The sequence below is a fragment of the Thalassophryne amazonica genome, chromosome 16, assembly GCF_902500255.1.
Source record: "Thalassophryne amazonica chromosome 16, fThaAma1.1, whole genome shotgun sequence".
NCBI lineage: Eukaryota > Metazoa > Chordata > Actinopteri > Batrachoidiformes > Batrachoididae > Thalassophryne > Thalassophryne amazonica.
The window spans coordinates 32914123-32937667 of record NC_047118.1 but is presented as its reverse complement, the minus strand read 5'-3'; the positions used below and the strand labels follow the sequence as shown (position 1 = coordinate 32937667).

Below are 23545 nucleotides of genomic sequence, written 5' to 3'. Positions count from 1 at the left end.
TCCCTCAGCCACAGCATGGGCTTATTAGCCCCGCTTCTCACCCAAAGTTATGATGTGTTGTAAAATCTGTCCCAAGATGCCTTGCTTCAGGAAAGGGACGCCAGAACAATGAGAACAAGATCAGAAAAAGAAAGAAAGACGGACAGAGTGTTCTTTGCTTTGAAGAAATACAGTAGCGTGTTTTTTACTGGAAGACCACAATTTTGATTATGAATGAAGATGGTCTTTTTTTTCTCTGTATTTGGAAGAAACCTTATTTGGACTTACAAGCATAGGGACAGCTTGTTTTACAAGAAGAAGAAAATTAAAAGTGAGTTTATTTTATAAATACATTAAAAAAGGAGTTTAAATTACATTACAAGTACGTTGTATGTTCATTTCACATAAGATCATCTGTTCAGTGGCTTAAAGAAGCAGTTCCGGCTTGTAAAAAATATTAATTAGGTCTTAGAATCCAGTGGCTAAAGCAGTGTTTTTGTTGAAAAAATATAAATGATACACCGGGGTTTTAAGTGTTTCATTACGTGGTACATTCACCGCACATTGATTGTTCAGTGGCTGAAAAAAGCAGTTTACTTGGATTTAGTGCCCTTCTAGTGGCATTAATTAGCCCGTTAGCTCTGCTCCTTTACACTGTGTGGCTTTATAAACAAATAATACAGCGACTTCTTGCATAAAGTGATAAATGCAACTTATTGTTAGGTGCAACTTATATATATTGGGGGGGGGGGTTTGTGTTAAAAATGCATTTTTGGACCGATGTGACAGTTGTGGGTTATGTGTCAGTCTGCATGACTGCTGTTCACATCAGCTGTCTGTATTATTGCACTTGTTTTCTTCAGCGTCACAGACGGGTGGGTACAGTTCAGCTGAAGGCCAATTGGAAAAGCTAACTTTTTTGTTAGCTGATTACATTTTCAGCTAACTTTGAAAACCATTTGTAGAGCAATTAACTTTCACTACATTTAGTTCAGCTAACCTTGTCAGCTAGTCTGTTTTTTTTTTTTTGTAATTGTTTTTTTGAATAAAGTTTAATGGTCAAAAATATTTGTAAACCAAAAACTCATACAATTTATTTCTGTTGTAACTTTTAAACTAGTTCAGCAATCTAACATACTTTAACCTGTCGTCTTTTCTATACACTTTTTTTTTAATTCAACTCGTGAAATCCTGTATGTGTGTCCGACACTTCAGTAAATACTCACAGAAAATTTACTTTTACTTTGTTGCCACTTTGCATTCTCTGTTATTGTTGCACTGAGAGAAAAAAGAAGTTAACGTGCATGTAAACTTCTACAATTGGCACACGTGTGTGTTAACTTCCTCTACAAGATGGACACTTAGTTTGTCGCCCAATCACTTCAGACACGTTTAGACATAAAGTTGTCTCTTTGTCTAAATGCAACAGAAATATGGCAACGCAAGACAGCAACAAGTAAATGGAGGTTGTCTGTGACTGTTAAAGTGCTGCTCGTGCACACACACAGGACTGCATGCTGAACTAAATTGACTTCAACAACACAGTGCAGGGCTACTAATAAGCAAAAATGACATTTCTCAAGAAGGTAACAAATATCACTTTGAGAAGATGGAGGAGCAGGAGGTCAAACCAGAATAAATGCATTAGTTAGATTTAAAAAAATATTTTCCATGTGTATTTTTTATTTCTTAATATTTCTTATTCATTTAATACTTTCTATACTTTGAATGCATGTTTTGTTGGATGAAAGCTACTGTTTAATTTCATTTGTTGATTTAACTATGTACATCTTGGCAAGTTAAACCTTTTTTGGGAACTTCTGTGTTTACGTTACAATATTAAAAAAAAAAATGAACTCGAATTTTTGGGTTAATTGTGCCCACCGCTGGAAACATGAGGCCCGCAGTTGATTGCACTGTACACCCTGGATTATTTGACAGTCCATCATAGGGCTAACACATACATCCAAAACAATGGCTACAACCCATCTCAACACTTTAAACCCAGGTCCTTCATGCAAACAACGTAACAGTGCCTGATTGCTGTAAATCTGTCACAGTCCCTCTTAGAGTGTGTTAATATTATTCCAGTTTGTGCACTGTGATCTGTTCTGTCCAGCCAGTTCAACCATGTGTTTTGTCTCTGTGAAGGCTCTCAGTTGTCCAGGTGGTTTCCAAAGTAGAGAAGCTTGAATCTTCGACTGGACTGGGTTCCTTGACGTGAGGACGTTTCGCTTCAAATTGCAGAAGCTTCCTCAGCTAAAATTCTTGCTCTGGTAGTCTGACTTCTGTCTTGACTCTTGTAGAGAAGAACAAACAGAAGCCACAAAAGCTGGAGTTTTAAACCTAACCAGCCCCTCCTACCGAGAGGCAGACTGGTATTGGCTAGTGACTAAACAGTAGCTTTAATTAGCACCTATTGTGCTCTAGTTAGCACCCTCCTAATGACAGGGCAGCTGTCCCTCCTAACAATGGGACTGACGCCTCTCCTGACGCCTCTCCTGACGAGTCTCCTGATGGCGTGAATGACTCATTACCATGAACAAAAGACTGAAACTGCTTTGACCTGAGTGCCCCATTGTAAACAGGGGACAAAGCGTGTCTCAGGCCCCCTCCCCGGTTAAGGCTGGGTTTCAACTGTTTCACATACAATGCCTCCTTCACTCCTCTTTCAAACCATTTCTTCTCTCTGGCTAAGATTTTAACTACCTTGTCATCAAATGTGTGGTTAGTGTCTTTAAGGTGGAGATGAACTGCAGACTGAGGTCCACTGGCGCCCTCTCTGCGATTTGAAGCCGAACGTCCTCGTGTCAAGCAACCCAGTCCAGTCAAAGATTTCTACCATGTGTTTTGTCCAGATCCCCAGATTTCTTTTATTTGGTTCCCTTCAGCCAGTGGCTGTTTGTGCATAAGTCATCTTGTTGCATCAATGATCAATAAATCTTAACTTCTCGTGCAACATGCCTTTGCAGTATGCATCATAGGCCTGTGCAAGTCTGTGTGTATATTCACCACATACACAGTCCTGATGCAGTGGCATACAAAACATGCTTTACAACTATAATATACAGATTGCCACCTGCACTTGTGCACTGATGACCATGTATCATGTACTGAGTGTTTTTTTTTTTAATTAGTGCTTTTCAGGTTAGGGAGTTGTGTTGTTTTTCACCTGACTCGTGTTCAAATTCAGACTTCAATGGTTCCCAGTAGAACCACAGTCTGATTTGTGTGGTACTGAGCAGAAAAATACTATTGAAGTAGATTAGTATTCAAGCTCTTACCGAAGGGCCTCTCAAATGCAGTACAGTAAGTAGGGGTGGGACTTCTCATCTCAACCAGATTTGTCTTTGCAACAGACCTAACAACCTTCTATTGCAAACTGACTTCTTTAACATTGTTAGAAGATTCTTGGCAAATGTCCTAAATTTGACATTTAGCAATTCATTACATAATAGAAGCACCATCTTCTGTTGCTTAGATGGATCAATACATGCAGATTCATGCATTGTACTATAACTAAGCCTGCAGACAGGCATTGATGGGCTTTTTGTTTTAAATGAGGAAACTTTACCAAATTTTGTACATCAAGTTGGTACATCAAGTTCCGCCCAAGAATAAACATATTAAATTTGCAGACCCATTGATCAAAGGTCTTGGTGGCAGCGCCAGATCAACAGCTTTGCCCAGTGCAAATAAATTGGGTTGGGGGGGGTTCCTCAGGCATACAACTCGTGAATCAGAAGTGATAGACCCATGATTACTATTAGACACGAACAGGAAGTCAAGTGTGACTTTTCAAAATATACCATTACATTTGACCTCAAGTGACCTTGAATGATACATTCAAGGTTACTTTAACTTTGACTGATTGCTTATGGTGACTAAAGGATGCCAGACACAGTCATAGTTACTTTTGGATATGACGATGAAGTCACATATGGGCTTTCAAATCATACCGTTGTATTTGACCTTGAAGGTCACAATAAAGGTCACTTTGTTCATTTATAGTGGCTAAACCATTCCATATAGGTCTGAATTGTGTAGTAAGCCATATGTGGGATTGCAATATGTAACTTTTAAATTGATCTTGAACTATCAAATTAAAACAATTGAAATATTAGGAATTCAGAGAAATGATCACAGAAATCAAAGACTTCAGTGATCAAAGTAGCATAACCGCTGTTAGGCTCTGTGTGCGATAGAGTTTTTTTGCATGGTGACCTCTCCCTGCCTGTGCTGTGCTTCATATATCCTTGTGGGGAATGAGGAGGTCAGAGCTCAATGATTTGTATGCATATGTGCATTGACGTGTGTGTGTGTGTGTGTGTGTGTGTGTGTGTGTGTGTGTGTGTGTGTGTGTGTGTGTGTGTGTGTGTGTGTGTGTGTGTGTGCATGCAAATGAGTGCACGGGCCCGAGGCCCTCACACATGAATCTCTGATGCGCAGACAGACTGTGAGAACTCTCAGAACAGCTGTGTCTGCACAGCTGCCTCAGGCTGATTATTGCAGCCAAGCACTGTGCACACAATTTAGCACGTGCAAACAAAGCAAAAGAGATTTAGCATTTGGTGAAATTGATGGTAGAAAGAAACTTTGTGCACAGTTCCATTTAACACAGCAACTGCCAGGCAGTCTTCAAAATGCTTCCTGATGCCACAAACACAATACTCAGAAAAATATCAGCTTTCATCTTAAGTTTGCAAAAAAGATGGAAACAGGTTTTTTTTTCCTTTTCTCACTTGAAATCTCTTTGCTGTATTAAGTTTCCTGTGTGTTACTGTTCATATTGTAGTTGCACATCAGGGAATTTGTGGTGTGTTAAAGTTGGAATGGCTCCAAAATCCACTGCAAAGTTTTATTTTGTGAATTTGTTCCAAGCTTCTGTTGGTCTGTATTGACAGCTGACAAGCAACACGACAGCGGATTTATTTACTGAACCAGACAGCAGAGAGACTTGTTTTTTCCAAGGCTGACAAATCCACATTTCTCAAAAGTATGAAGAGTGTCTTCAGCCACATTGCACCAAACAACATAACTTAAAAAGACATTTCACAAAATATGAATTTCAGCTATACAGAGTTCAAACAGCACTGGTTTTATTCTGTATTGTGTACATGCACAAGCAGCCTGAACACTGGATCTTCTACCACAACAGCTTCATTTTTATTTATTTATTTATTTATTGTTAGAAATTGGATGTGTATTGCCAATTACCTTGTTTGCCCTTGACAGCCCACACTCCAGACAACTCCTTTATGGGCTTTGTGGCAGAGGAGCTGAATGAGACTGAGAGACAGAACATTCAGCGGAACAGGATCAACAATATGGCTGTTGTGTACGGTAAAGAAGCCAGCATGTGGAAGGTCAGTAATACAATGTGCTGCATGTTTCTAATCTGTGGGATGAAAATTAATTAATAACATTAATAATAAAAAAGTTACATCAATTTCTAAAATTATAAAAATGATGTGATAAACTGCTTCCACTGTCTTAAAGAGGTCATGCTCTGCAAAATAACCTTTTCTCTGTAGCAGCAGCAACTCATTCCTATTTAAAGTAACAGGCTCAGAAACAGGTTGTTTCTTAGCAAACTTAAACCCAGCCTTCCATTGCTGTTATTTGACACCCGATTGTGTACTTTTTTGGCAACAAAACAACTAAAAACAACAGCAGCAACAAAAAGGATACACAATCAGGCTCCAAAAACCCATGTAATCTGTGGTAAAAGTAGTGTTGTATAACTGGGTAATCTGGAAAGTTATAAACATGTTCATAAAATTTGTGGTGTCAGGACACATCGGGATCCTCAAAATATGAATAATCAGATGTAATTTGTGCAGAAGGTGGCAAGATGTGTCTTTTACTTTAATTTTACACATGGATTTTTTTTTTTATTTCAATAGTGTATCTTGAAATAAATAATTTCTGCTTGAATGTGGATTTGGCTGATGAGTTATTTTGATGGCAGGCTTCAGTTAAACTTGAAACACATTACAGATTTTATTAATTTATTTTTTGTGGCGTTAGATTGAGGGGTGAGTGATTTCATTGGAGTGGGGTGAAAAATGACTGGATGGGGCAGTCATCATGTGTGCTTGGTCTTCAGTGGCTGTGCGCGGGTGCTCACGATGCACAGCTCCATGAACACATCATTGCTCTGATCATTGACATACATGTGTATGATATCTATATGGCAAAAGTAGATGACAGTGGAAACGCAGAAAGAACGTGCAGTGATGAGGACCTACTGTTCTCTGAGCAGAATCCTCTTTGTGATTCTCCTCTGCAACATAAATCCGATGAAAAGCATGTCGCACTCTTCAACAGAAGACAGTTTTGAGATGTTAGCATTGTCTGGTTAGCAGCTAGGCTGTATAGAGTCGACTTGTGTGCATGCCCTCAAGCCCTTGTGTCACAGGCAGCTTCAGTGTTCAGCTGTAGACTGCACTAACTGGCGATCATAGGTATACAGTACTTTGAAACACCAATATTGACTGCTATTGTAATAAATTGGGCCCACTTTATTACAAGCAGATTTATTCATTCTTGGAATCTGGATTCGAACTGGAGTGAAAAACTGGCAATGGGAGACTGGCTTTAGTTGAATTTTCTCAGGACATATCACATATTCAGGGCTTGACAATAAGGCAATTTATGCACTGGCCCACAGGGTCAGTAGAATCTGAAAGTTACTGGCCCGGATGAAAATATCACTGGCCCATACTTTCACGCCTGTGCCGAACCGGGGGGTAACTGATAAGAATTTTTTAAATCAACACTCAGACATTAGAATTGGGTTTCCTTAATGTAAAAACACTTGAAAACAAACACAGAATTCTTATACTACATGATAAAAACCTTAAAGTGAGTAAACTTTGAAAAAAATGTCGGTAGGTAACTGATAGGAATTTTTTCAACACTCAGACATTAATACAAAAATAAATTTATTTCTTGATCATTTACAAAATTAATATGTTAAATTTCATAAACCAAGTTCCCTTGCTAATGTTGTCACCGTGGGGTTTCCACAAGGGCATACTGATTAGACTTTTAAACTGGCGTATGAAATCATACCACATTGTCTACCAGGACATGGTATATTTATACTTACTTGTTAGCATATTCTGGCATGGCCCTACAAGTTCCACAGAAGACAACCTCACTCTCCTCATCACGCTCCAGCTATGGCCGTCTTTTCTTCCAGGAAGTTTGCCAAGTTTTCCGCACCCTTCTCATATTCAGCATCAGCAGCCTTCCTCTTCTGTGCTTGTTTTGAGGGTGATAGCTGTTCTTTCCTTTGCTTTCCTGGTTTCTGCCCAGGGGCAGGAGGTTTCAAGAAATTCATAATATTCACTGCGCTCGATCTTGCTTAAGCGAAAATGACGCGTCGATGTTGAAGCGAAATTTGCGCCACATCAGAAGATGCGCCTGCAGACGAAGTTTGTCTGCACTTCGGCAATGTTCCCAACATTGCGAAGTGGTGCAACTATGTCCTGTCTCTGGTAGCAGCCTGTGAGCAGGACGTATGTCTCTTTGTCCTTTATTTCACAACTATGACAAGAGTTTTTGGAGGAGCAGCAGCCCCACAGCAGCGGGAGCGGAGTTTCTTTTTCTTTTCTTTTCTTTTTTTTTTAATTGTTTACATGTGCGCGCGTGAACGGGACAGTTGGTCCTCAAGTTGGGTCCTGCAGAGGCAGAAGGACCGCTGAAAGCAGCCATCATCCAGACGCAGCTCCTGCAGCAAATAATGATACTGCCTGAATTGGGAACGTCTCATGACGTTTGTCAGCTTTCCACAACAACTCGCTCCGTGTGATCAAGGTCCGTCATGTTAACTTGACTGACAACCGGAGCCGGCGAGCTGAATGGAAAGCTCCTCCTATTTGATGACGCACCGGGGCGAATTTTCGCAGCAAAAGCAGAGCGACACACCGGGTGAAGGAGGCGCGTCCGTTGCCACGCGACCCCCGCGAATTTGTAGCATCTGATCGCGCCCGGTGTGAACGCGGCATTAGACTAATAAATCTGCCCAAAGCGATTTTAATTCTTACTGGCCCATACGGGCCAGTGAAATATGAACTTCACTGGCCCGTGGTGGCCCGGAACATGTAAAAAAGGCCGCCGGGCCATCGGACCAGTGCTATTGTCGAGCCCAGATATTGGATATTTTTGGCTGCAAACTTTGACATTTGTTTGAAATTCCTTCTGTCATTTGTGTATATTAGTGTTAGAAGTGTACAGTATAATGGAAGAGCAAGCAGGAGACCAGATGTAGATTTCTGTTACATGTACTTTACAAAACAGCAAAATGACCTGTGAGAGGCCTAACTTTGACCTTAGCTGTAGAAAGTTTCATGCTACGAGCAACACTCATCATGGACATGACTATGACAATATTAGGCTTTCAGTAATTACTTTGAACTGTTCTTTATCTGGGCCAGAATGATGACATAGGGAGATTTTGGAGCACAATTTGTAATTTATTTTTGTTTTTCTGACATTAATGCAGCGTCTCAATTATACATACATGGTCAAAATACATACATACACTTATTTCAGTTATTAATTCAGTAGTACAGGACGTTTCACAATGTCTTTGAACTTCCTGTTAATGGTCATGACTGACAACAAACAGTAGCTGCACTGTGGATAATTCTGAATAGATTCAAAATGTCAGTAGTCTATTTTATACATGTTAATTGTCAGGGTTGGAATGCGGCTACTGGCTACCGTTAACTTTTACCCTTTTCATATTTTTTTATCTAAACCTCTGTTTCTACTTTTACTCAAGTAAATGTTTTGAACCAGTAATGTACATTTTTATATGAATGCATTTGTCATACAGCATTATTACAACCTCTCTCTTTGGAAAAAGTGAGGGAGAAAGTGTGCAGAGTAGCTGGAGGTTCTGCTCCAGCACATATAGAAACAGATTTAAAAAAAAAAAAAACTCGTCTATTTTTGGACCACATGCAACACACCGCAGAACAAATGACAAATTCTGGCTACATCTGAATACAGTTTTTAAACACATACACACACACACACACACACACACACACACACACACACACACACACACACACACACACACACACACACACACACACACACACACACACACACTTAAATTGTATCCCTTTAACTACAGTATTAAATCCATTATGTGGACACTTTATTTCAAAGTACAATAATGTATATAATATTAACCCCTTAACGCCTGAATTTATATAGCTGTATATAAAAAAATGTTTTGTGTGTGTTTTTGCCTTAAAGTAGATGGTAAATAATGTTAAGATTATTAATTTCACTTTTGCACAAAACATAAATAGTTATTTTGGTATTTTGGTAATAATTTATGTTATAATGTTATAATAATAATACTGGTATGTTGCACATATGCAACAACAGGCATACTGGTCAATTTGGTATGTTGCATATTTGAGTCAAATATTGTAGCATATATGCGACAATAGGCGTTAAGGGGTTAATTGCTGAATGAATAAATTGCAAATGCCCAAATCAGTTCACAATCTACAATTTAGAAAAGCTGCATCCCAGCAAAATGTATGAAGTTAATGAATTATTTCCATCCTACACATATACAATCAAATATGAATGGTTGACTGAGTTACTGGATTATGTGATGCTTTGCTTCTGATAAAATAAGGAAAAATCCCAATTCTGCAGGTTCTGTTCTAGTACATATAGAAACAGATAAAAAAAACAACTCATCTGTTTTTGGACTATATGCAACATACTGCAGGACAAGAAGCCTTTAGTGACAAGTTTTGGCTACATCTGAATACAGTTTTTAACACACACACACACACACTTAAATTGCATCAATCCATTATGTGGACACTTTATTTCAAAGTACAATAATGTATATAATATTATTAATTGCTGATTGAATAAATTGCAAATGTCCAAATCAATTCACAATCTACAATTGACTGAGTTGCTGGATTATGTGATGCTTTGCATCTGATAAAATAAGGATAAATTCCAATTCTGGCAGAACATTTTAATACTCCTTTCCTTACTCTTCAGACTATACATTGTAAAGCATCTACGCAATTTAAATGTCCTGAAAACACATTAATCTTGTGGGAACACAGCCTGAAGGTTTATGGAGGAGGAACAGTTGTTTTTGTTGAGAGCAAAATTTCCCTCTGAGCTGTTGGAAAGTTTTCCCACTCTTGCTGTAACTTTGAAGTTCTGCAGCATCCTCCCCCAAGGTTTGAACCTGAATCTGTCTGTGCCTGTTTTTCTTCACTGCCACAGAAATCCCAGTTTCTCACAACAACTTCAGTTGCACCGTCTCATTTGTTAGTTTAAAAGTTTGTCGTGTAAAAGCCTGCAGTGTTTGGGTCTCTGCAGACGGCAAGTAAGCCCACTATCGATAGCGCCCGCTCCCACCGCTGCACTTTTCAGGCTTACAGTACATACCAGATTTTGGGTTGTTCAACACCTACAGAGGTCCTGTGAGAGAACAATAACTAATACCTCATGTCATATTCTCTCTTTTCTTCTGACTATCACTCTGTCCTTGCTTCTCTGCTCTTAATGCTTTTGTTCCCCTCTCTGTACTATTCTCTATTTATTCCCCCATGATGCATCATTGATGGCTCCCCTCAGCTTCAGGTATGCACACCTGCACTTGCATACTCTATTTTTTCAGTGTTAAAAGCCTGCAACATTCCTTGACTTTTACTTGTGTTTTTTGTTGTCTAAAAATCCTGTGCAGAACAGTTTGCAGTGATATGAACTAAATAAAACATATTTTAAAAAAGGCACAACTTGCACAACTTGCACACTAACAACAAAGCGCTCACAGTGTACTAGAGTCCATGTGTCGCATCATGCATCAACATTATGTGATATGTCAGGATTATCTGGTTATATCACCGTCATTTTGGTGCCAAATTATTTGCATGATACATGTTTCTGGAGGCTGTAACAGAACACTGTATCAAAACTGAAGCATTACCATGGTAATGAACAAAATGATATATCTCACCTACTACTTAGCTATTAGTAAAGAAGGAAGGTACAGAGAAGATTTTTTTTTTTTTTTTGTCTGGGCACCAGCATCTTTTCTCAAGTGCTCTCAATAAGAGTGGCGGCTATGTCTGTTTGCAGCCACCTCAAGAAAAAAGACCATACCCACATCTTTTTTTCCTTTAATGAGTGGGCCGCTTTTTTGTGCGGCTGCTCTGAGTGCTCTTAAGTAGAAATGAACTTCCATGAACTTCTCAGAAAGCTGCTGTGACGTCTCTGCAATTATTATTTTTTTAAATTATTGTTTATTTTTGTCATTCAAAATGTGTCACAATTGTGACAAAAAATACTCTGTGATAGTAGATTGGACAAACACTTGATTCACTCTGAGGGTGAGTACTTTTTATTGACATACATTATAAATGAGTCGTGAGCTGCTTATTGTTGTCATGTTCAATCCCATGTGCAGGCAGCCCCCCCCCCCCCCCCCCCCCCCCCCCCCCAAAAAAAAAGCACTGAAACTGCAGGGATGAAAACAAAACAAAGCAAACTGTCAGGTTTAACCCTTTTTACCTGCACATACAAAAACAAGACTCAACAGAACCAGACAGAGAGTAGGAATTCCTTTGGTGGCTTTGCGCAAAGGAGGAGAGCTCAACAGAACTTACAGCTTCTCTGTGCAGTCTTCCGAAGAGGTCGCACTTTGCGTAGCCTTTTATTGTAAGAAACATGGGTGGTTACAGGGTGAATCATTCATTTACATACATGTGATCGTATGATGCACATCGCAGGCAGACAGATACAAGGCACTTCAAGGCTGTGGAACATTCTGTTCCTCTGACTAATTAGTTTCTGCTGGCACATGTTAAACCACAAACAGGGACATGCAGTCCTTGATCAAGCCTCTGTCTTCAACCTTGACGGTTTTTGAATGTTAAGCAATTATTTTCATAGGATTCATCTCAGGTTGTGGTAATATATATATATATATATATATATGTGTGTGTGTGTGTGTGAGAGTAAATGATAATTTTAATGGCATATGTGAATTTTTCCAACACAAAAACAAAAATAAATAAATAAAACACTACAATATAAGGACACAAGTGCCTGGAGAGCAGATTTTGGCCATCATGTATATGAAGTATTCAGGAGCTCCAAACTTAAATTTGCTGTAATTGAATTTTTTTCTCGAAAGAAAGTGACTAGAAATATCTGCTTAGGAGTTTGACCCTAATAAAATAACTTCCCACATTTTTTTCGGCAATTCATTACATTATTTTTTACAGTATTAAAGCATAAAATTATCAGAGTCAAAAGAATTGTACTTGAATACTAAAGGCTTGTTCTCATTTTCATCTAGGTTGGTCATGGTCTATAACTGTGGTAAACCCAAGTGTGAAAATCACAATTGTCCACAATATTGAGGTACAGTGCATCGGAACGTATTCACAGTGCTTCACTTTTTCCACATTTTATGTTTACCACCGCCATATTCCAGAATGGAGTTATATTCATTTTTTCCCCTCAAATTCTACTCAAAACACCTCATAATGACATGAAGAATTTTTTTTTTTTAATTTTTAAATAAAAACTAAAATAAAAAATTGTTCTGTAACAGGTTTTCATCATTCAATCCTGAATAGTCTCTTAGTTCCCGCTGCTGAAAAACATCCCCACAGCATGATGCTGCCACCACCATGCTTTACTGTAGGGATGGTGCCTGGTTTCCTTCAAACATGATGCTTGACATTCACACCAAAGAGTTCAATCTTTGTCTCATCAGACCAGAGAATTTTGTTTCTCGTGGTCTGAGAGTCCTTCAGGTGCCTTTTAACGAAACACCATGTGGGCTGCCGTGTGCCTTTTACTAAGGAGTGGTTTCCATCTGGCCACTCCACTATACAGGTCTCATTGGTGCATTGCTGCAGAGATGGTTGTCCTTCTAGAAGGTTTGCCTCTCTCTGTAGAGGAATGCTGCTGTTCTGACAAAGTGATCATCAGGTTCTTGGTCACCTCCCTGACTAAAACCCTTCTCTCCTGATCACTCACTTAAGACGGGCGATCAACTCTAGGAGGAGTCCCAGTGGATCTGACAATCTTCCATTTTTTACATACGAGGTAGGCTGAAAAGTTCTAAGGCTCCCCATGAAGGAGTATGCATTAACTGCATTATAGTGAGCCTTAGAACTTTTCAGCCTACCCTCGTATGATGGAGGCCTTCAAAGACCTTCAAGAGCAGCAGAACTATTTTGTATAACCTTCCCCAGGTTTGTGCCTTGAGACCACCTTGTTTCGGATGTCGAAAGACATTCCTTTGACTTCATACTTGGTTTGTGCTCCTGACATTGCACTGTCAACTGTGGGACCTTATATGTAGACAGGTGTGTGCCTTTCCAATCATGCCCAATTCAACTGAATTTACCCCAGGTGACTTTAATTAAGCTGTGCAGAACATCTCAAGGATGATCAGTGGAAACAGAAGGCACCTGAGCTCAAATTTTGAGCTTCATGACAAAGGCCGTGAACACTTATGTACGTATGATTTCTTCTTCTTTTTTTTTATTTATAATGAATTTGCAAAAAAAAAAAAAAAATCAAAAAAAACAAACACTTTTTTCAGATTGTCATTATGGGGTGCTGTGTGTAGCATTTTGAGGATAAAATAAATTTTGGAATAAGGCTGTAACATAAAGTGTGGAAAAAGTGAAGCGCTGTGAATACTTTCTGGACGTACTGTAGCATGTTGACTGATGATGTAATACACAATACGTGAGATGTATGACATGTGCAAAAACAACAGAAACACACCCGTAGGGCAACCTTGGCATTTTCATAAAACCTGGTGATGTCATATTTTGTGCAACAACAGTGTTACAGGCACCACAAAAATGCAAGGGATTACCAAAGTATGTGAAAGTTCACAACTGAAAAAAAGAATCTTTGAATATTTTGAAAGTCCTTCCATGTCTAAAATGAGATGACTGCACAGTGATGGAATATCTCTATTCTCACCTCTGAGGTTATCGGCGACCTTCCAAGATACAAATTGTGAGAGCAGATACAAACGTGAGAGCAGAGCTTTATCCCCCAGTTTATTCTGACGTAATGCAGAAAGGAAATAGTTTTGTACGTTGGGAATAATTTAACAGTTATTATCAAGGTTGCAATGTGTCCACAAATAAATAAATAAATAATATCAGTCTATCTGGCCTTGAAGAATATAAATGTATTTATCCCCCCCCCCCCCCCCCCCCACACACACACACACACACTCATTGTATTTTAGTATATATGAAAATGCCTAACATTAACTGCTGTTTTAAATATAATGTTTTGATTATGTACCGTTGTTTTGCTTGTAGCCATATTTTGCCGGTGTTTGCAACATACTGAACACATGGATTAGCAACCAAAAGCTCATCAATGTCCAGGAATAGTTTGTTTTTTCTCAACATTTTTTTTTCAAAATTAATATAATATTAGTTGCACCAGATATGATTTCAAATTGACGCTCCGCTGCCTAATCTGTGACATGCAAAACCAAAAACGTAACTGTCACGGTGCATGTGTGCTTGAACGCGTGCGTAAGTGTGAATTTATGCCTGTGTTTTTGAGACTTGAAAACAGCTCCAAATGAAAAATAAAGCATAACACTCTGATAACATTTATGAATGATTTATACCTTGAAGACATCACTTCATTAAATAATTAATGACCTTCCCCAAGAAACTGTGAGATACGCTAATACAGTTTTTTTTTTCCCCAAGAAAAGCATTTAGGCACACAAATCATCTCATATAGAGCTACACACAAATAAAGATTTCAGTTTGTCATGAATCATTAAAATGGTGGAGGTGCTGGATATTTGGTAGATGCCATAATGGTGATTAGTTGCAGTTGTTGGCATTAACCCGGACAGCTGATTAAGTCCTTGATCCCTTCACTCAGGCTGAGAATGCATGTGCAACTCCAAACTCCTTTGTTTTTTTCTTGTAGGGATGGGATGAATAGTTGTAATAGTTGACTGCGACTAGCTAACATCCAACTTTGGCTTTTTTTTTTTTTTTTTTTTTTTAGTCGACTTGTTGAAAGCCATTTGTTAAGTTCATTTAACCTTTCAAAGAACAGACCTGCTGGAGCTGCCACTGCTCCCTTCACTCATTGAAGAAAGTGTGTGAATCTTGGCAGGTGAATTAGTCAGCTCAAACGGGTCGTCTATGCCTAGTAAATTAACGCATGTATTGTCTTCATGCGAATGCTGTTTTTTGTATTCGTGATTTTGCGCTTATATTTGTTAAAATAAATGTCATATTTGAGCTTCACCATGAAGACTCAAAATTTTCTTAATTCATTCAATGTCAAATTTAGTCGAAGACTAGTCAATGACTGATGGTACCCAACTAGTCGACTCACACCGTCAACAATTTTTTTAATTTTTGTTTTTTAGCATGGACTTTGAGAATTGATTTAGGGTAATTTTGGGCTGCTGAATTCAAATCTGAGCCCAGATATTCTGTATCGCATCACGCTTTTTTGAAAACTGCATGTTCCGTATTGATGGATTACACAAACGTTGCTTATTCACTCACGTGTTTTCATGCACAAAAGCAGCTTCAAAAGCATAGTTTTTAAACCAGGTTTGTGAAATGTGAACAAGAGCCGTAATATAGTTTATGGCGCCGAAGAGGTGTGTGAGACTGCAGCTTTTGCTTCAATGCTTGATATGAGAAATATGTTTTCATATCCCAAAAATGCGATGTGATTGGCAAAAACTAACACCGGATTCAGATTCAGCATCACAAATTACCACAAATCTGTTAAAAAACACAAGACAAATCATGTTGACCAGTGTAATTTTTTTTTTTTTTGTCCGCCAACCCCCCCCCCTTCAGATGGCAACTTTATTATTTAATCAATAAAAACAGTCTACACATCCCCTTGATAGGGGGGATAACAGAGTAAACAGACAGACAAACAGGCAGACAAACACCCAAACAAACAAACATACACTAAGGACAAAAGTGACAGACGGGCAACAGACATTAAACAAAACAGAGAACTGAAGTGTGTGAGTGTGCATATGTGTTTTGCATGTACAATATGTATACATGTCTATGTTTATATATGTCTGTACTGATATGCGTATATTGAATGTGTGTGTGAGTGCGTGTGAGTATGTATGCAATTGTGTATATATATATATAGCTGAAACTAGAGTATAGGTTATAGGTGGTCAAGCGAGAGTTACTAAATCACTTTTGAAGGTAATTGGCTAGTCCAAACCAGATGAGATGTGTGTTTAATGCCTTAGCATCCAGAGATACAGTGAGGAAAATAAGTATTTGAACACCCTGCGATTTTGCAAGTTCTCCCACTTAGAAATCATGGAAGGGTCTGACATTTTCATCTTAGGTGCATGTCCACTGTAAGAGACATAATCTTAAAAAAAAAAAAAAAAAAAAATCCAGAAATCACAATGTGTTGATTTTTTAATGATTTATTTGTATGTTACTGCTGCAAATAAGTATTTGAACACCTGGTGAAAATCAATGTTAATATTTGGTACCTCACTGTATGTAGTCTAAGTATAAAGGTTTTCCAATATGCAATGTTTATGTTTCCTTTGTTTTCCAGTTCATAAGATTAGTTTTTGCAACAGCTAGGGGCTACAAGAAGTAGTTTATTATATTCATTATTGCGTAGATTCATGTTTGATATATCACCTAGTAAACAGACAACTGGGGATAGTGGAACGTGACAGTCCAGAAAACGGGATAGTGATTGTATGACTTCCTTCCAAAATTGTGCTACCGGTTTGTTTTGAGTGCATTGAGAGCAGATAGGAGAAGGTATGAGTCCCATAATATACATTTTTTGCCCAGTGTAGTGAAATCTATGAATTACTTTGAACTGAGTGAGTTGTAGATTTGTGTTATTTGACATCAAGTAGATATTTTTGCAGATTTGGGTCCAAATTTGCATCAGGGATGATGTGCAGGTCTTCTTGCCATTTTACACAGGGAATGGATAATTCTGTATATGATGAAGAAATTATTCTATAAATTTTAGATAAATGTTTTACTGGAGAAGAGATGCCAATCAGTTGTGTAACTGGAGGGGTAGATCTAAATTGAATGCTTTAATGTTAATTTTTTCCCTCAAAAATCACATTGAGTTTGGAGTATGTTAAAAATTCTGAGTCCCTGATGCCATACTTCTGAACCATTTGAGGAAATGACATCACAGTGTTATTGTAACAAAGGCATTGGAGATGTGTGATGCCTTTTTCAATCCATGTGTTAACAAGTGTTTTTTTTTTTGTTGTTGTTGTTTATTATACAATCAGGATTATTCCAAATTGGGGTTAGTTTTGAAGGCAAGAGAATGATATTAGTAATTTTGTGAAATTCCCACCAGGCTGTCAGAGATGCTGCCTATTGTTAATGACTGAAAACAAGGGATGATGTTTGATTGATGTTCTAAGAAATGGGTAAATTAGAAACTGAAATATTATTACAGATTGCTTGTTCAGTATCTATCCATGTTATATCTGAAGTGCTGGGGTGAATCCATTTGTATATATATTGTAACTGGTTGGCCAATGAATAATAAATGAAATGTGGAGCTTCCAGACCTCCTAATACTTTAGGCTGTTGCAAAGTGGACAATTTGATTCTTGGTACTTCATTTTGCCAGTAAAATTTAGTGATTATGGAGTCCTAATGAAGTAAACCAGGTAGAGGTTGGTTGGGATGGAGCCATTGAAAAAGATAATTTATTTTTGGGAGTATTGTCATTTTAATAATTGCAAGTCTGCCCATAAGGATAGGGGCAGATTTATCCACCGCTGAAGAGCATCATTTAGTGTTTTGAGTAATGGAGTAAAAATGTAACCCAAACAAATCTGACAGCCTGGGGGATCTTTTTATACCAAGATGTGTAATATGATCAGTACAAATAAGGATAGGTAGTGAGGGGGCAATCACATCCCAACGGTCACCATGTAGTGGTAAATTGATGATTTATTCCAGTTGACCGAATATTCTGACATTTGGGAAAATTATTCTATTACTTTCATAGTTTCTTGTAATGATGTAAATCAAGCAAAAAAAGAAGATATCATCTGCATAGAGACTGATCTTATGAGGTGTTATTGGTGTTTGGATTCCTTAATTTGACTATTTTGCAGATGGTTGCTGCTAATATTTCAATAAAAATCGTGAAAAGAGATGGGGAGAGTGGGCATCCCTGCCTAGTCTGCCTGTTTAATGTAAAACTGGGTGATGTTAGTCCATTGGAATAACAGTAGCAAAGGTGAAGTATAAATATATGAACCCATTTGATAAATGACTCCCCGAGCCAAAATCCCTCAGGTGCAGCAAAACAGGAGAGGCCACCCAACCCTATCAATGCCTTTTCTGCATCAAGAACTAATATGAATGGTTTGTGTTGTTTGTAATGATGAGTAATGTATTAAATTGAATAGTCTACGTGTATTGCTGATGCATGTCTAACCCTTAATAAAACCAGTTTGGTCTGATGAATTATGGATGGATTACTTGTTCAATTCTGTGTTGATAATGCCTTACTATCATTTTTATGTGTACATTAATGAGAGAAATTGGGCGGTAACTTGATGGCACAGTTGGATCTTTATTGGGTTTCAAAAGCATGAAATTGTGGCTGTGTTCATGCTAGGTGAGAATCTTGATTTTTCTTTTGCTTCATGTTCACACAGATGAAAAGTGGTGAGAAAATAGACCAAATTGTTTATACTGAGAACTCAGCAGGGAAGGCCTTCAGACCTGGTGCGTTATTATTGGGCACGAGTTGAATCATGAGTTCATCTTCTGTTATTGGTGAATCAAGTTTCCGGATTTGGTCATTATGAAGTTTTAGAAGTTCTATATTTTAAAAAAGGCAGTAATGTCCTCTGTACTGGGGTCTTGTTGTGATGTATCTAGGTTACTGGAGACATTTTTGAAAAATATTATGTTATCTCTTCAAGTGAATGTGTTGGGCTGCCCTGCTGAGTCTTGATGCGAGAAATTGTTGATTTTTCTTTATGTATGTTTGAATTTGACCTGCCAGAAATGTACTGGATTTATTGACATTATGAAAACATTCTTATTCAGTGTAATTATTTCATAGTCGTCCCTACCCTATTTTTAGTTTGCCCTTTCTGGGACGTGGCACAGTAGCTTGTATTGAACATAATACTTCATCGCAAAAATTACTTGCTGAGTAAAATCACTTTCTAAACACTGGTATATAAAAGTGGGTTTACATTAAAGCTACATTGTGTAGAATTGGTGTTACTGAGGTATGAGGTTGCAGATTACACTGCAGGTGCCAGTTACGATTTTGTTTTTTGTATTTTGTGTCTTTGATTATGAGGATTCATGCTTCATTGCCTTCTCTTGTGATAAACAATATATGATTCTCCATTTGACAATAATGAGGGTTTACAAACTTGTTAGCTTACACTATGAGCTAGTAGACTATATAAGGGAGCTACCACTGATTCCACTTGAGTTTTCTTCAGTCTTCCAGCTGTGCACCAAAATGCAAAAGCCAAAGTAATTATGTCCCATTTGGGCTCCTGAGAGGGCCTGCTTCCATGCAGATATGAAGGGCTCATTTTAAGCTTATATAAATGTATTTATTCACTATTTCATAGTTATGAATGCTATGTTCAGATTCTGCTAGGGAACGCTCCTAAATCTTACACACTGTAGCTTTAAGTTTGGGTATAGTTTGCAGAATTTCTCCAATTCAGCAAGTTTTGAGGTTTGATTGCAAGCAACAGAAGCCACCTAACTAAACTGTCATTCACTTTGGTAAATCACGTGGAGAAACTAAAGCCCCAAAATGTTCGAGGTAGCCTCACATTACCTAACAATTTCAACTTATTCAATTTATAACTTGTCAACTCACGACAGGGTCGCCTCAAGGCGCCTCACACAATAGTTCAAGGAAAATGTTAAATAAAATTAAAAGATCAAAAGCAAAAGCAAAAATTCAAAAAAAGCACAATAAAGAGTAAAAAAAAGAGAAAATAATTTAAAAAGATGCCAATACAACATTCTAACTATAGGACTGAGTAAAAAGATGTGTCTTTAGTTTGTTCTTAAAAGTCTCCACAGAATCTGAATGTCTTATTAAGGCCGGGAGAGCATTCCACAAAATGGGAATGGTATGAGAAGGCTCTCTGTCCCGCAAACCTTTTCTTCACCCTTGGAACATGGAGCAGTCCTGCATCCTGTGAACGCAAAGCCTGGGCCGGTACATAGGGTTTAATTAAATCAGCCAGATAGGTCGGTGCCAGTCCATGAACAATTTTATAGGCCAATAGCAGAACCTTGAAATCTGATCTCACAGAAACAGGTACCCAATAAAGAGATACCACAATAGGTGTAATATGGTCAGACTTTCTGCTTCGTGTCAAAAGTCTGGCAGCAGCATTCTGAACCAATTGAAGACCCCTAATGCTGGACTGCGGTAACCCTGAAAGTAGGGCATTACAATAATCCAATCTGGAAGAAACAAAAGCATGGATCAGGGTCTCAGCATCAGCCATAGACAAGGCACTTCTCATAATATCCCTAATATGGAGGCCAAAGGACAATGCAGGATCGAAAATCACCCCAAGGTTCCTCACCTTATCCGTATGATGTATGACACACAAACCCAGGTCAAGCGCTAGCTCGTCAAATTGTTGCCGATATTGTGCTGGGACAAGAAACATCATTTCAGTCTTATCAGAGTTTAAGAGTAGGAAGTTACTAGACATCCTGCTGCTTATTGATACAAGGCAATCCTCTAGTCTTTTTATAGAAATGAGATTACCAGCAGTTATTGGCATGTACAGTTGAGTATCATCAGCATAGCAATGAAAGGCAATCCCAAAATGGCACAATATATGCCCAAGGGATGCTCTATAAAGAGAGAAAAGCAGGGGACCCAAGACAGATCCCTGCGGAACCCCTAATGTCAGCTAAGTGCTAACTAGTACTCAAAAATATATAAAAAAAGTATCTAAAAAAATACGTATGTGAAAAATATGTATGTGAAAAATATAAAAAAAAATAAAAATACTGCTTAGCACTCTATCAGAAATTATTTGATGTTCAGAGCTTATTGAATATTTTTGCAGCATTTTTGCCTTGTGAAATTTCTTAAATGTTTCCTAAGGTTGCCTAAATTTTGGGCACAACACTGAGTGTACTGTAGTTATTTCAGTGTCTGCCTGTATATGTTTCAAAAGGGAAAGGAAAATTTCCTCACTATTCTACACCGCCATATGGAAATCCACGGGACAGTGTACTATGAGACACAGCGTCCCCCAGAGGTTCCTGGTTTCGTCAAAAATCATGGTCTGCTGCCTCAGCAGGAACTACAGCAGCTCCTTCGAAAGGCCAAGGTGGGACTGAAGCTTATCTCATATGTGCATGAGTTCAAGTTTGCATTGCTTTTCTAAACTTTAGTTAGATTCCTTTTCACAATTGCTGACTGAGAAGGTGGGCTCTTCAGTCGGTCTCCCATTGCTGATATTTGACGACATTTATATACGATTTTGGTGATATAAAATAAGGACACATTCGGGGTCTAGAAATAGTTAAAATATGTGGTAAAGGTAGTGCTGCTGAATAACGTTGTCTCTCGGGAAAGTTTTAAACGTGTTTAAAAAAATCCTGACGATTGTTATCCACCAAACTGCAATAACTGCAGCAGTTTGTAAAGGGGGGGAGAATTAGTTAGGGCCTGTGAGCAAGCACAGAACCTCCCAGTTCTTCTCTGCAACATTAATAATAACTGCACAAGTACCACATAGACTGTATGGAGTAGAGTTGTGCACTGCATGTGCAGAAGTACTCATGTCATAGCACTCATCCGTACTCTGGTGTAGTTTGTAATCTTCTGAAACATTAATTTGGCCTGCTGTTTTAATAAGTCTGGTCTGATTTCCTATGTTTTGTAATCTGAAAGTAAAATGGGGCCAAACATCTGCAGTGGGAGAACATCTTCAGAGCTGGGATTCTCATCCTACCGTCCCGCTGCAAAAGACACCACACGGGGGCTACTCAGGGGCAACATTAAGAAGCTTTAGCTTCAGGCATAGACTCATGTTCTATTTATGTTCTGGCTTCTCATTTGATTTTCCTCTCAAGCTTTTCGTTGGTTTTGGATTCCCATACGAAGGCCCTGCTCCTTTGGAGGCCATCGCCAACGGATGCATCTTTCTGCAACCAAAGTTCAGCCCCCCTCACAGCTCTCTGAATCACGAGTTCTTCAGAGGGAAGCCCACGTCGAGAAAGGTACAGCTTTTTGTCTTCATCGTAAGTGGAATGATGATCAGGATCTTATTAAGATAAAGAGGTGATAAGTGTCACATGGTACATTTACTTCTGTCCACTCAACCACCCACTCACATCTACTTACTACTGAATCTTTATTATATACAGTACATGCACAAATGCACTGAACACACAGGACTTACTTCATTATCTTTACTTCCACTCTTGTAAAGGTGTTTATTTATCTGTCTGTCTGTTAGCAGGATTACGTCTGAACTACTGCACAGATTTTGTTGAAATTTTCAACACAAACATATTAGGTCATGGAAGACTCTGTTAAATGTTGGAGGTGAACCAGATCCGGATCCAGATTCACTTTAAATAGGCTTTGAAGGATTCCATCAAAACTTCTTCATGGATTCTCACCAAATTTGCACTACAGATATTTGGGCATGGAAGACGCCACTGAATTTTAGAGGTGATCCAGTGTAACAGTTTATCTCCCCCCCGGATAACTCTCCCCCCAGAAGATGTCGAAGATGTCCTAGGATATCTTACCTCCCACCCTGGATATCTCTACCCCCCAATACCTTGCCAAAACTTCATTTTGGCAGGATACGAGGTCTGTCCATAAAGTATAGGTCCTTTTTATTTTTTTCAAAAACTATATGGATTTCATTCATATGTTTTTACGTCAGACATGCTTGAACCCTCGTGCGCATGCGTGAGTTTTTCCACGCCTGTCGGTGACGTCATTCGCCTGTGAGCACTCCTTGTGGGAGGAGTCGTCCAGCCCCTCGTCGGAATTCCTTTGTCTGAGAAGTTGCTGAGAGACTGGCGCTTTGTTTGATCAAAATTTTTTCTAAACCTGTGAGACACATCGAAGTGGACATGGTTCGAAAAATTAAGCTGATTTTCAGTGAAAATTTTAACAGCTGATGAGAGATTTTGAGGTGATTCTGTCGCTTTAAGGACTTCCCACGGTGCGAGACGTCGTGCAGCACTCTCAGGCAGCGTCATCAGCCTGTTTCAAGCTTAAAACCTCCACATTTCAGGCTCTGTTGATCCAGGACGTCGTGAGAGAACAGAGACATTTCAGAAGAAGTCGGTTTCAGCATTTTATCCGGAGGCGGATTGCAGCGTCGGCTCGCAGCCACCGCGACACTCCGCCACAGGAAAAACACCTCTGTTGGAAGCCTTAAGGACAAGTTGGAACATCTCCAGCTGATAAACAATTTCTCATATACTCACTTCACTGA

General features: G+C 38.7%; 1 protein-coding gene across 1 annotated transcript in view; it reads left to right on the top strand.

The window, feature by feature from the left end:
* Positions 1–23545, top strand: part of LOC117527670 (alpha-1,6-mannosylglycoprotein 6-beta-N-acetylglucosaminyltransferase B) — a 275993-nt gene that overhangs the window by 212389 nt on the left and 40059 nt on the right. The window contains 4 exon segments of the mRNA XM_034190115.1: positions 5215–5345; positions 10624–10629; positions 21257–21412; positions 22161–22307. Of these exon segments, the coding sequence (XP_034046006.1) occupies positions 5215–5345; positions 10624–10629; positions 21257–21412; positions 22161–22307 (440 nt within the window).